At 40.9% G+C, this 12,832-nt stretch overlaps 1 protein-coding gene and 1 long non-coding RNA gene across 15 annotated transcripts in view; one reads left to right on the forward strand and one right to left on the reverse strand.

Annotated features, from left to right (window-relative positions):
* Window positions 1-12,832, forward strand: part of LOC110828019 (uncharacterized) — a 20,323-nt gene continuing 7,491 nt past the window's right edge. For 2 of the 10 annotated variants that reach the window (XR_015533968.1, XR_015533967.1), the window contains exons 1-4: window positions 1-3,501; window positions 3,646-3,815; window positions 8,459-8,571; window positions 10,114-10,244. This is a non-coding gene — a long non-coding RNA (uncharacterized LOC110828019). The other 8 variants (XR_015533969.1, XR_015533963.1, XR_015533964.1 and 5 more) reach the window with 8 other exon arrangements.
* Window positions 8,703-12,832, reverse strand: part of LOC110828018 (DNA (cytosine-5)-methyltransferase 3A) — a 19,989-nt gene continuing 15,859 nt past the window's right edge. For 3 of the 5 annotated variants that reach the window (XM_022060287.2, XM_022060285.2, XM_022060286.2), the window contains exons 13-15: window positions 12,392-12,530; window positions 11,113-11,327; window positions 8,703-10,579 (exon numbers count right to left, since the gene is read on the reverse strand). In XM_022060287.2, coding sequence (XP_021915979.1) covers window positions 10,332-10,579; window positions 11,113-11,327; window positions 12,392-12,530 — 602 coding nt within the window. In that variant the 3' untranslated portion in view covers window positions 8,703-10,331. Of the gene's footprint in view, window positions 10,580-11,112; window positions 11,328-11,804; window positions 12,070-12,391; window positions 12,531-12,832 lie in introns of those variants that run through there. The other 2 variants (XM_087344441.1, XM_087344440.1) reach the window with 2 other exon arrangements.

Here is a 12,832-nt window from a genome sequence, read left to right on the forward strand (position 1 = left end):
AGTTTAGTTTTAATGAAGAGAGGCTACGAATTTGGGAATTCTCGGACGGACTGTCAAGTTCGGTTTATGACAAGAATTTTTTTTTATATGTAGAACAAAAATTGGTTTCGAAGATTGGAAGGAATCGTCTCTGAAAGTTTAAATGTTAAAAGCCGAAGTTCTAGTGCATTGGAACTTCAATAATTTGCTAATTTCGTGAAATTTGACAGTCGGAAAAAATTTCCTAAGATTCTAACATGGAAAAGAAATAGAAACTGGGAATGTGATTTTGGCGTCACGTAATAGCGGTAAGCAGCCTGCATTTCAGGTTAAATATTTAGATATGGTTTTGCACTACTTAACCTCTGACGATATGTGTGCGTTTATGTGTGTGAATATATACACATTGTATATGTAACTTAAACACAATTGCTATTTTGACGTAAATACGTCTATACGGAAGGGTCATTCGGCAAACAAGTGAAAGGAAAATGTGAAAGGAAAACGTGTAAGATCCGTATCAACAATGTGTAAATATGGACCGATAACAATGGTCAGCTTGTATGCATTGTTATGTTACCAAGGAAACGTCGTCTGTTTACTTGTCATTGTTGTGTTTCATTATCACCGTCAACAATCCGCTTTCGTTATTGCGGAAGAGCTGAGCAGTGAATCGCTTGTAGAAGAAGTGCGTCGTAGAGTAGACAATTTTGTGCTGTTGAAATCCTTTTAGAATATCACAATTACTTGTCTTATATAAGAATTATTAAGAAATCTGTGATACTGCCCTTCACTCTCTCCATTTTAGTTTTGATTAAATTGATAAGTGCCGGTGGACATCGTGATCTCTGACAGTTGAAGAAAGTTTGAGGAAAGGGATTCCAATTTATTATTATTGTTCATCACATTTAATGTTTTCTTCTGCATTTGTGAACTCGTGTAAGAGAATTAGGCTTGTCTTCTTTTGACGTATATACGTCTATACGGAAGGGTCATTCGTTAGTTACGGGGATTTGTTAGATCCAGCGCCGATCAGTAAATAAGGACCTTTAAGAATCATTAATGTATTTTATTGTAATTATAATTGTTTATACGTTTATTGTAATTTTAATGAACCAATGCTCGCCCGTTAAATCCAAGTTACCAGGACTAATTACAACACTTTTATAAGACTTTTAATCCGCATAGTCGCCAACGAGTGGAAGAAAATTTTGGTACAAAATTTAGATGCGTGTTTATAAGGTTATAACAATAATTTCATTTGGGAAGATGAAATGGGTTTCGAAAGTTTAAACTTCTGTTCTGGACACTCAAAAGAACGCATTGAGAGAATGGGAAGTTGTAACAAAAGCTTCATGATTTGAACTCCACACCTAGTGTTGGTGGAGTAGTCAGATTACAGACGATAAGATGGGAAGTGCACGCAGAAAGTATGGGAAAGTTTTCGTGTATTTTAGGCAGAAATACTGAGGGGTTATGGACCACATGCAAGATGAAAAAGTAACTGTGAGGATAATAATAATGTGGATCATTATTAAACTGAAGTTGAGAGGAGCTAGTCATGTAGCACAGTAGGGATAAATTTCCGTCTGGTTTTAGGTGGATCGAAAATTTCTTTTTTGCTGGTTGAAATTCTTACAACATAAATTCTACTTTTGTGCTTTAGTAAAAGTTGTCAGTGGAACCACGGTTCCGGAGAATTTGACGTAAATACGTCTATACGGAAAGGAAGTTTATATATTTGCTTTATTCTAAATATTTATTTTATACATGCTTTACACTTGAGTAAAGTTTGATTAAGACATTGCTTATTAAACTTAAATTAGTTACGCTTAAGATTGGTCTGTGGTAGCTGGATGTAATGTAAAGTAATGTATTTTAATGTAATGTAAGGTAAGATAAGGTAACAAAAATGTTGAGTAAACAGTTGACGTTTCGTAGGTAACAAAAAACAGATGAAGTTTCTTAGGTAACCATTGTTTATTTGTTAATAAACAGATGATGTTTCCTAGGTAACCATTGTTGTTTATTTGTTGATAAACAGGTGACGTTTCCTAGGTAACCATTGTTGTTTATTGGTTGATAAACAGATGATGTTTCCTAGGAAACCATCTTACACTCTTTAGTTCCCCTTTTTCGTTTCCGTTTTTCGTTACACTTTTTTGCCGAATGACCCTTCCTTATAGACGTATTTTTGTCAAAAATCTCTTTGGTCTTAAGAAGAAGAATTTTATTTCTAGGAATCCTCATTTCGTATTATTGCGCAATCGCTAAAAAGAACAATGGGGAACATTGAGTTTATTTATGATGACGTCATCTAGACGCAGGTGTTCATTTGATTGTTGCCTTCAGTAAAAATAACAGACCCAGTCAGTTCTAGTTGGACTTTGGTCGTTGTTGGTCGTGCAGTGAAATCTGTCCTGTGACTCGGACTTTGTTTTGCTTGATTTGATAATGGCGGAGTTTAAATAAGTGTTTAATTCTTAAGTGTGAATAATTCTCGTACCCCACCAAAAGGCAAAAACGGTAAGAAGTCAGTTTAGTTTTAATGAAGAGAGGCTACGAATTTGGGAATTCTCGGATGGGCAGTCAAGTTCGGTTTATGACAAGAATTTTTTTTTTATAAATAGAACAAAAATTGGTTTCGAAGAAGTGTTTCTGTTACGCAAAAGATTTTGAAGTATTTTAAGAATCGCCTGTGGAAGTTGATATTTTAAAAGTCGGATTTCTCGAAATATGACAGTGTAAAGAAACTTTCAAAATGTATAAAATGAGAAGGAAGTTCAAATTGGGAATGTGAGTTTGGCGTCACGTAATAGCGATTAGCCGCCTCTTCAGGGGTAAATATTTAGATATCATTAAACATTTCTTTTAACTCGTAATCTTGTCATTGTGGTTATAAATTCCTATATTTTAATATAAAGTCACTTAGTTATGTCATCTGTTAAAATTTCTTTTATTCCTTTGAAGTTTTACTAGAGTTTACATGCACGTTGACAATACGGAATTGGTTTTCGGTTTAAATTCAAATTAAATGTTTAATGATCGATTTTATTTAACGACTATTATGATTTTAATGATTGAAAAATTGTAATGATTCTGATCACTTTACAGTTGAAGTAGGATAAAATCTTTCTGGTTTGGAATCGGGAAAACTGACGTATATTTAAAATACTTTACGCAAATTCTGAGAAGTGAGTGTAATGTCCGTTTAGGCTTGAGTAAAAATTGAGGGCCCTGTGTGTAAACAGAAATTTAGATATTAATTCGTGTGTGTGGTGATGCTAGGGACAGGGTTCACAGGGAGTCGTTGTGGATGCAGCTAGCTCAGGATAGAGTCCGGTGGCGGTAATTTGTGAACGCGGTGATAAACATTTGTGCTTCAAGAATAAAGTGCAACTATTATGTGAGAAGCGAGTGTGCTAATGCTGTGCTTGGCGGAGCCATTGTTAGACGAGATCCAAGTACAGCGTCACCATCTGCCGGTCGTTGGAAGAACGAGGAGCTCTCAGCAGCCTCACCGTGAGATTTTGTTATTTTGATAATACTCGGGTCACCGAAGAGTTAAAGATTCAGTGTTTAAGAAATTCTTCAGGTGTTAATGCTTTGCTTGTTGTCACAAGAAGTAATTTTTGCTCAACTACGCAATTCTTATTTTAATATTAGAACGTAATTATTGGGGCCCCATCCCGCTTCAAAAATCGGAGAAATATCGTCTCAACGAGTGGAGGAGCGAAAATTTGACGGTCACGCTGTAATCCTTGGAATGTGAGGACCTGTCGCTTTTGGAAGATGACCAAGCGGGTGATGCGAGTCGCCACTCCGTCGCCGTTTAGGTAATTGGAGGTTGCGTTAGAAATTTAGGTTGGCAACCACAGATTGGGGCGGGGTGAGGCCCCAATCATTACGTTCTAATATTTATCATTCAACTGTGTGACGATGAGATAGTCAGATTGATTGTTGACGAGGAGAATATACTTCCCGGATTGGGAGAACCGTGCGAGCACTGGAAGAGGCAACAAATCGTTCTGATATCTGTATACGAATGGCCAAGGAGGAATTGGCCTTTTTCCAGTACCACCCAGTCAAGAAAACATGGATTGCGCCGCTTATAAAATGTTGTATAATCTAATCACTTTCAAGTCCAGTGGGCTCAAGCACGTCTGAATCGCATGGTGGGATGTGGGTTGGTACGTGTATCGCACAATGCACCGAGAGCCACCGCGAGGAAGCGGAATATCAACGACTTGGAATCGTCCGACTCGGGCTGTTCGGTGGAACCTGCCATTTTGCGAGCGGCGTCAGGTCCAATGTTCAGAGCCTCGTCCTCGCCTTTACCGCCCAGTCGAAGCCTCTCTGCGCTCAAGTCCCCGTGGCTAAACACACTGCCCCCACGGGCGAAACCGTCGCTGCCAGTGGCCGGCAACTTAGCCATGCTGATGTGATCGCGGCGTGCACCGGCGTTAAGGCCTCGCAACCGGTTAAATGGGCGGCCGCTCAGGTGGATTCCTGGGTACTTTAGTGGGGAGCGGTGCTGAGGAAACCACCCCAGAAGTCGCCACTTTATCCGGTCGCCCAAACAGTACACCAGTGTACGCCGCGCTGTCCTCAGCGTAGCAGTAATGCCGGTCACCGCAAGCGGCTTGTTCGCCCGTGGAATTGAAAGCAGTGGTTTTATGCACCGGGCCATCAGGTCTGAGAACTATTGTCTGTAGCGGCAGAGAAGAGGTCTCGGCTCCGGACAGTGGCCCGAGTGCCAAGCGACTAGAGGCGTGTTCCACTGAACAGCACGAGTTAGACGAATCCAAGTCGTTGTCTTTCCGCATCATCGCGGTGGGTCTCAGTGAATTGTGGGAGACACGGACCAACTCACATCCCACCATACGTTTCAGACGTGCGTGAGCCCACTGGACTAGCCAGTGATTAGATCGCACAACGCTTTTTCCGCGGCCGATTCCACGGTCTCTTGACTTCTCACAGCTGTGATCTCCGCCTTCAGCTTCCTGCGGACGGCCCGGGGAAAGCTTGCCGGGGTGGAACTTAAAAAAGGCCTATTCCTCCTTGTCCATTCGTAGACAGAAGACACAACGAGATGTTGACACTTCCAGTGCTCGCAGGGATCTCCCAATCCGCGAAGAATATTCTCCTCCTCAACAATCACCCTGACTACCTCATCGTCAACAGTTGGATGATTAATATTAGAACGTAATTATTGGGGCCCCATCCCGCTTCAGAGATCGCAGACCTATCGTCTCAACAAGTGGAGGAGCGAAAATTTGACGGTCACGCTGTAATCCTTGGACTGTGAGGACCAGTCGCTTTTGGAAGATGACCAAGCGGGTGATGCGAGTCGTCACTCCGTCGCCGTTTAGGTAATTGGAGGTTGCGTTAGAAATTTAGGTTGGCAACCACAGATTGGGGCGGGGTGGGGCCCCAATCATTACGTTCTAATATTAACCATGGAATTGTGTGATGATGAAATATTCGGAGTGATTGTTGAGGAGGAGAATATTTTTCGCGGATTTGGAGAACCGTGCGAGCACTGGAAGGAGCAATTTCTCGTTGTGTTTTCTGTCTGCGTATGGACAAGAAGAAATGGGCCTATTTCATGTCCCACCCCGGAAAGCTTTTTCGGGCCGTCCTGAGGAAGCTGACGTCGGACAGCACCGCTGTGAGAATTCAAGAAACAGTGGATTCCACGGTCTCTTGATTTCCCACAGCTGTGATATCGCCTTCAGCTTCCTGCGGACGGCCCGGGAAAGCCTGACGGGGTGGAACTTAAAAAAGGCCAATTCCTCCTTTTCCATTCGTAGACAGAAGACACAACGAGATGTTGACACTTCCAGTGCTTGCAGGGATCTCCCAATCAGCGAAGAATTTTCTCCTCCTCAACAATCATTCTGACTTCCTCATCGTCAACAGTTGCATGATTAATATTAGAACGTAATTATTGGGGCCCCATCCCGCTTCAAAAATCGGAGAAATATCGTCTCAACGAGTGGAGGAGCGAAAATTTGACGGTCACGCTGTAATCCTTGGACTGTGAGGACCAGTCGCTTTTGGAAGATGACCAAGCGGGTGATGCGAGTCGCCACACCGTCGCCGTTTAGGTAATTGGAGGTTGCGTTAGAAATTTAGGTTTGCAATCACAGATTGGGGCGGGTTGGGACCCCAATCATTACGTTCTAATATTTATCATTCAACTGTGTGACGATGAGATAGTCAGATTGATTGTTGACGAGGAGAATATACTTCCCGGATTGGGAGAACCGTGCGAGCACTGGAAGAGGCAACATTTCGTTCTGATATCTGTATATGAATGGCCAAGAAGGAATTGGCCTTTTTCCAGTACCACCCAGTCAAGAAAACGTGGATTCCGCCGCTTATAAAATGTTGTATAATCTAATCACTTTCAAGTCCAGTGGGGTCAAGCACGTCTGAATCGCATGGTGGGATGTGGGTTGGTTCGTGCATCGCACAATGCACCGAGAGCCACCGCGAGGAAGCGGAATATCAACGACTTGGAATCGTCCGACTCGGGCTGTTCGGTGGAACCAGCCATTTTGCCGTGCGGCGTCAGGTCCAATGTTCAGAGCCTCGTCCTCGCCTTTACCGCCCATTCGAAGCCTCTCTGCGCCCAAGGCCCCGTGGCTAAACACACTGCCTCCACGGGCGAAACCGTCGCTGCCAGTGGCCGGCAACTTAGCCATGCTGATGTGATCGCGGCGTGCACCGGCGTTAAGGCCGCGCAACCGGTTAAATGGGCGGCCGCTCAGGTGGATTTCTGGGTACTTTAGTGGGGAGCGGTGCCGAGGAAACTACCCAGAAGTCGCCACTTTATCCGGTCGCCCAAACGCCACACCAGTGTACGCCGCGCTGTCCTCAGCGTAGCAGTAATGCCGGTTACCGCAAGCGGCTTGTTCGCCCGTGGAATTGAAAGCAGTGGTTTTATGCACCGGGCCATCAGGTCTGAGAACTATTGTCTGTAGCGGCAGAGAAAAGGTCTCGGCTCCGGACAGTGGCCCGAGTGCCAAGCGCCTAGAGGCGTGTTCCACTGAACAGCCCGAGTTAGACGCATCCAAGTCGTTGTCTTTCCGCATCCTCGCGGTGGGTCTCAGTGAATTGTGGGAGACACGGACCAACTCACATCCCACCATACGTTTCAGACGTGCGTGAGCCCACTGGACTAGCCAGTGATCAGATCGCACAACGCTTTTTCCGCGGCCGATTCCACGGTCTCTTGACTTCTCACAGCTGTGATCTCCGCCTTCAGCTTCCTGCGGACGGCCCGGGGAAAGCTTGCCGGGGTGGAACTTAAAAAAGGCCTATTCCTCCTTGTCCATTCGTAGACAGAAGACACAACGAGATGTTGACACTTCCAGTGCTCGCAGGGATCTCCCAATCCGCGAAGAATATTCTCCTCCTCAACAATCACTCTGACTTCCTCATCGTCAACAGTTGGATGATTAATATTAGAACGTAATTATTGGGGCCCCATCCCGCATTCAGAGATCGCAGACCTATCGTCTCAACAAGTGGAGGAGCGAAAATTTGACGGTCACGCTGTAATCCTTGGACTGCGAGGACCAGTCGCTTTTGGAAGATGACCAAGCGGGTGATGCGAGTCGCCACTCCGTCGCCATTTAGGTAATTGGAGGTTGCGTTAGAAATTTAGGTTGGCAACCACAGATTGGGGCGGGGTGGGGCCCCAATCATTACGTTCTAATATTAACCATGGAATTGTGTGATGATGAAATATTCAGAGTGATTGTTGAGAAGGAGAATATTCTTCGCGGATTTGGAGAACCGTGCGAGCACTGGAAGGAGCAATTTCTCGTTGTTTTTTCTGTCTACGAATGGACAAGTAGAAGTTGGCCTATTTCATGTCCCACCCCGGAAAGCTTTTCTGGATCTTCCTGAGGAAGCTGACGTCGGACAGCACCGCTGTGAGAATTCAAGAAACAGTGGATTCCACGGTCTCTTGATTTCCCACAGCTGTGATGTCGCCTTCAGCTTTTTGCGGACTGCCCGGGAAAGCTTGCCGGGGTGGAACTTAAAAAAGGCCAATTCCTACTTGTCCATTCCTAGACAGAAGACACAACTTGATGTTGACACTTCCAGTGCTTGCAAGGTTTCCCCAATAAGCGAAGAATTTTCTCCTCCTCAACAATCACTCTGACTTCCTCATCGTCAACAGTTGCATGATTAATATTAAAACGTAATTATGTACAGTAAAATCCCTCAAGTTGGACACCCCTATATCCTGGACAACCCTTTTAATTGGAACCGGCGAATATTCTACAATTTTACATGTCCACAATACCCTATATCTTGGACACCCCTTTTGTTGAAAGTTGGACAGGTTCATGCACTTAATTTCGATGCTTTTCGAGAAAACTTTTTCAGTTACATATTTTGTTATTTTAAATTTCTGACTGATGTCTCCTCCCTGGAGGATTATCTTATGGATTGTATTCAGGATGTGTGAATGCACAGAATACCATCAGGAGGCTGCTGAAGAATTTCACCCAAACTGAGTCAGCAAAAGATAATTTACCTCTTGAAACTCCACTTGATAAGGTCCAAAATTATGTAAGTTTTATCAGTTACATATGAACTTTACTCAAATTGTTGTTCTGTATGTTATGTTCTAGACAAAGCATAACTACTTTTGCAGTATTCTCCCTTTATAGTTGAGGGAAAAGTATTTTTTATTTAAATGCTTTTTGTATCTTTATTTTATCACTATTTATTTATTTTGTGTGGAGATAGGAAAACTTTGCCTAGAACCCTAGACATTATATATAATATACATATAATGTAAAATGCTGCAGTTGGACCAGGTGATGTACTCTTGAGTGTTGACATCTGAATTAACACTAGGAATTAGATGGGTGGCCATCGTGTTCCATTGTCCATGTAAATTGGTGGTTAACCACTTGCTCTAGGATTTTACATAAACAACTGGCTAATTATATAGGCTTGGAACTTGTGACTAGGAGAGAGTCCTTCCCAGTTTCAAAATGCAGATTGTTGTACCTTTTTTCCACATAAGAAGAAAGGCATTCTCCGTCCAAATGCAGTTGTAGATTGGCAGTCCATTGAAAAGGGCACGTAATGTTCTTCCCTTGCAAATTTAAAATTAATCTCTTTTTCTCCACATTGCTCTTAATTTGTAAAAGTGTTGGGTCATAGTGTACAAAACTGCTGATGAAAGCGAATGAAGATTCAAGCGTTTCAGCGACTTCACAAGGGCATGTTATCATGTTACCCCAAACTGAAATGCCAGGTATAGAGGAACTTCTGCTCTTTCCATATATTCTACAGAGTTTTCTCCAGGCATCACGTGAAGGTGTTGAACCTGATGGAGAGGAAACTTAGGCTTCCCATGATATTCATTCCACAACATGAGCAATAGAGCAAGCTGTTGCTCATAGCCATTTAAAATTGACCAAATGTTAACTATTTCATTTCTTGATTTGCTCAGGAGCTATAGTATATTAACAAAATATAGGTTTTCATAAGAAAGCTTGATGTTACTGCGTTTGCAAGGTGTTATCACGTGAAACGGCTGAAAACCTCTTCTAGTCACATTTCACTATCGTAGAGTCTAGAATGAGTACATACTTAAAACTTCTTGACGATGGTGAAGAGTCAATTGAATAAAAAATTTCTTGGATATTATCCATCGTCTAGTAAATATAAAACGTAAAACGACGTTTCGGAGATGGGACTCTATCTAGACGATGGATAATATCCAAGAAAATTTTTATTCAATTGAGTACATACTTTTTCATCATTGTTATCTGACAACTCTGCATACTTATATGACTGGTGAAAGCTTTGTTCTGAACACATTATTACAGTATGTCACATGTACAGATTGGATGCAACAAGGACCATAAAATTAAACACACATGGGCTTTGATTGGTTAAAGAAACTGTATTGATAATATTCTTCAAAATACTGAAGTCTGTCTGACTTGGGTGACAGCCCAGCTTCTAAGGCCAATCCTGACTAAGTTTTGAAATTTTTTTACCCTGCTGTGAATGTTGTGTCTCTGTGCACGTGCATGCAATAGATGCTACATGATACAACTCATAATTTGACAAAGTTTTTAATAATTTTTTCAGACAAATGTTATTGCAGCAGCCCTGTGAAATGGAGTAAACCTTTCATGAAATTTGGCAAAACTATAGTAAAACTGTAAGATGTATCCAGTAAAAAGAGAAGTAATGAACATGTATCTGAACCAAGACCAAAAGTAAGACGATTTAAAACTGAAAGACATGATAACCTGAATTTGGAATGTGGTAGTGATGATTCTAATGGTATTGGTTCCACATGTGCTTTATGTGGTCATTTTCCCCTGTTTTACACTTTTCTCCCTTTCACACTTGAAATACAACTTCAGTGGTTGCAAGATGTGTTTTACCACAGGTACACTCCATGCTCTGCCCAGAAGTTGTCGTCGTTCACGTAACTGAAGGTTCCCAGTGTCTGTGTAATGGAGTGGTAAACCAAAGATAACTTCCAGTTCTGTTATCCATACTGCGTCCATTTCCTCTTTCATTTTCACAGGAAATATCCTATTCTTACCTGAAATACCAAATAAATCCCAACAGTAGTTAATTTTCGGCATAGCAATGTAAATTACAGACTGGAGTTCAGTGCAGCAGAAAGTATTACCGTTCTGTAGGATTTGGGGTTTTCACGGTGGCGAGTCTGAAGATGGCTGTCTTCTGGGTTGTTACGCCATGTAGTCTGGTGGACATCTACCAGACTACATGGCGCAACAACCCAGAAGACAGCAATCTTCATTACCTATCTCTCCAAAAATTTGTGATAAAGAACTTTTTAATAAGTCCAAAAACATTTAATTATTTATTTACTTGCCTCTGACAGAGAGAAGCTCTCCAATAATAAGAAGCTCACACAGTATAATATAACACATGACTGCCTTAGGATTACAGAAAAACAAAAGAAGAATCACATACTTCTTAACATGATACATATAAAATAATATAACTAGCTAACTATATTGGTTGCGAAAGGGTTAGGTATAGGACCATGCAGTGTGCCAGTGACAGAATTGCACAATAGACGACTTACACTAGCGTGATGTCACTCACCCTGAAGAAGAGAGTTTGACTGGGTGGTCACTGTCCTTATTTTTTCAACCACAGCTTTCCTTTCCATGCCTGGCATCAGACATTCATCTAGTTTCATATTAATCTCGGGAAGCTCTGTCCTTCCCAAACCCGGAATGTTGCCCCAGAAAAAACGTGCCCGGCGCTGTGCAGACAACCATGATGCATCAATAACGACTGGATCACAACCTAGGAACCTTCAAACAAAATATATTCTCAGTCATACAACATGTAACATCTTGGTGTATATTACACATGCAATTTGTCATGAACGTTTATGTTATAGCTTCAATTCAATTCAATTAATTTATTTAAGTGCTTGACAACAGCCAGATAAGGCCAATAACAGTCAAGCATTGTACAACATTACAGGATGAAATATAATACAATGATTACATTCATTCCAATAATAATAAAAGTAAAACATTACAAATACAACAAAAACAAACAAATGAGACTAAATATAAAAATGTATCATATTCAATTCAATTAATTTATTTGCGTGTTTGCCAACAGCAAGAAGCCAATAACAGGCAAACACTGATAATATATACAATAATAATGAAATAATAAAGAAAAATACTACAAAAAGAGATTACTTAAACTTATACATGTACAGTATTAAATATAACAGCCAAATGCAGGGAAGCCCAAAAAAGAAACAATATTAAACACAAAGCAAAATAAATGAAGAAATATAAATAAAAACCAATAATCCACCTAGGGAACACTAATATAATTGTAAAACGTTAAAGAAATACAAAAAACAGATAACCAAGCTAGATCATCTACCAAGACACCTATCTAGATCTTTTCCCTTATTGAGAACGTGCCCTCAAGGGAGACAATGTTATGCGAAATACGTCCAAAGATTTACATACGTCATTTGCAGTGATGACGCACCTGGCTGAAGGACTATGTCTTAGTGCACTGCTCACACTAAAAGTAGAAAATTCTCTTATTTGCCTCGCTGGCACACGTAAACCAACAGCATCCATAATGGAATTGCAATTTATTTTGCCCTTAAAGACATTAACAAGAAATAAAGCGTCAAGATGTTGTCGTCTGGAATAAAGTGTTCTAAAATTTAAAGTAGATAGGATCAATTCATATTTGCATGGGATATTTAACTGAAAAAATCGGTAATTGCACAAACTGGCAAATTTTCTTTGAATATTTTCCAATTTATTAGAATCTGTCTGTGTAAGATTATTCCACACAACTAAGGCATACTCAAGCTTTGACCTAATTAAAGCATTACCTAGTTATAACATTCCTCAATCTGTATGGCATTGAAGCAGTGTTTTCAAATATCCAGAATATGTTTTTACCATGCAGTACTTGAAGTGTCATCAAAACTCGGTAGAAATCAAAGAATAAGTAACCAGATCCTTCTGTGTCTGAAGAAAGAAAAACACATCAGTGAATTAATATTTGTGAATGATACTGCAAAAGTTATTCAGTCTTATATTTCAGTGTTGTGATGTATATATCTTGCTAAACAAAATAGATCAACCAACATCACAGTGTTTCTGAAGAAAATGCATCATAACCACTGTATAATGTTTAATGTCTTATTACATGAAACAGAATATTTTCCTAGATATAACATCACTTGTAACTGTAGAACATCAGATCTTATCTACTCTGATTAATTAACTCCCTCAAACAGAGTCCATGTTAAAAGCCAGTAATTGTTTTT

This window comes from Zootermopsis nevadensis, unplaced genomic scaffold (assembly GCF_977971745.1).
Source record: "Zootermopsis nevadensis isolate Lab colony 2312 unplaced genomic scaffold, Znev_1.0 Znev_ptg000007l, whole genome shotgun sequence".
Taxonomy (NCBI): Eukaryota; Metazoa; Arthropoda; class Insecta; order Blattodea; family Termopsidae; genus Zootermopsis; species Zootermopsis nevadensis.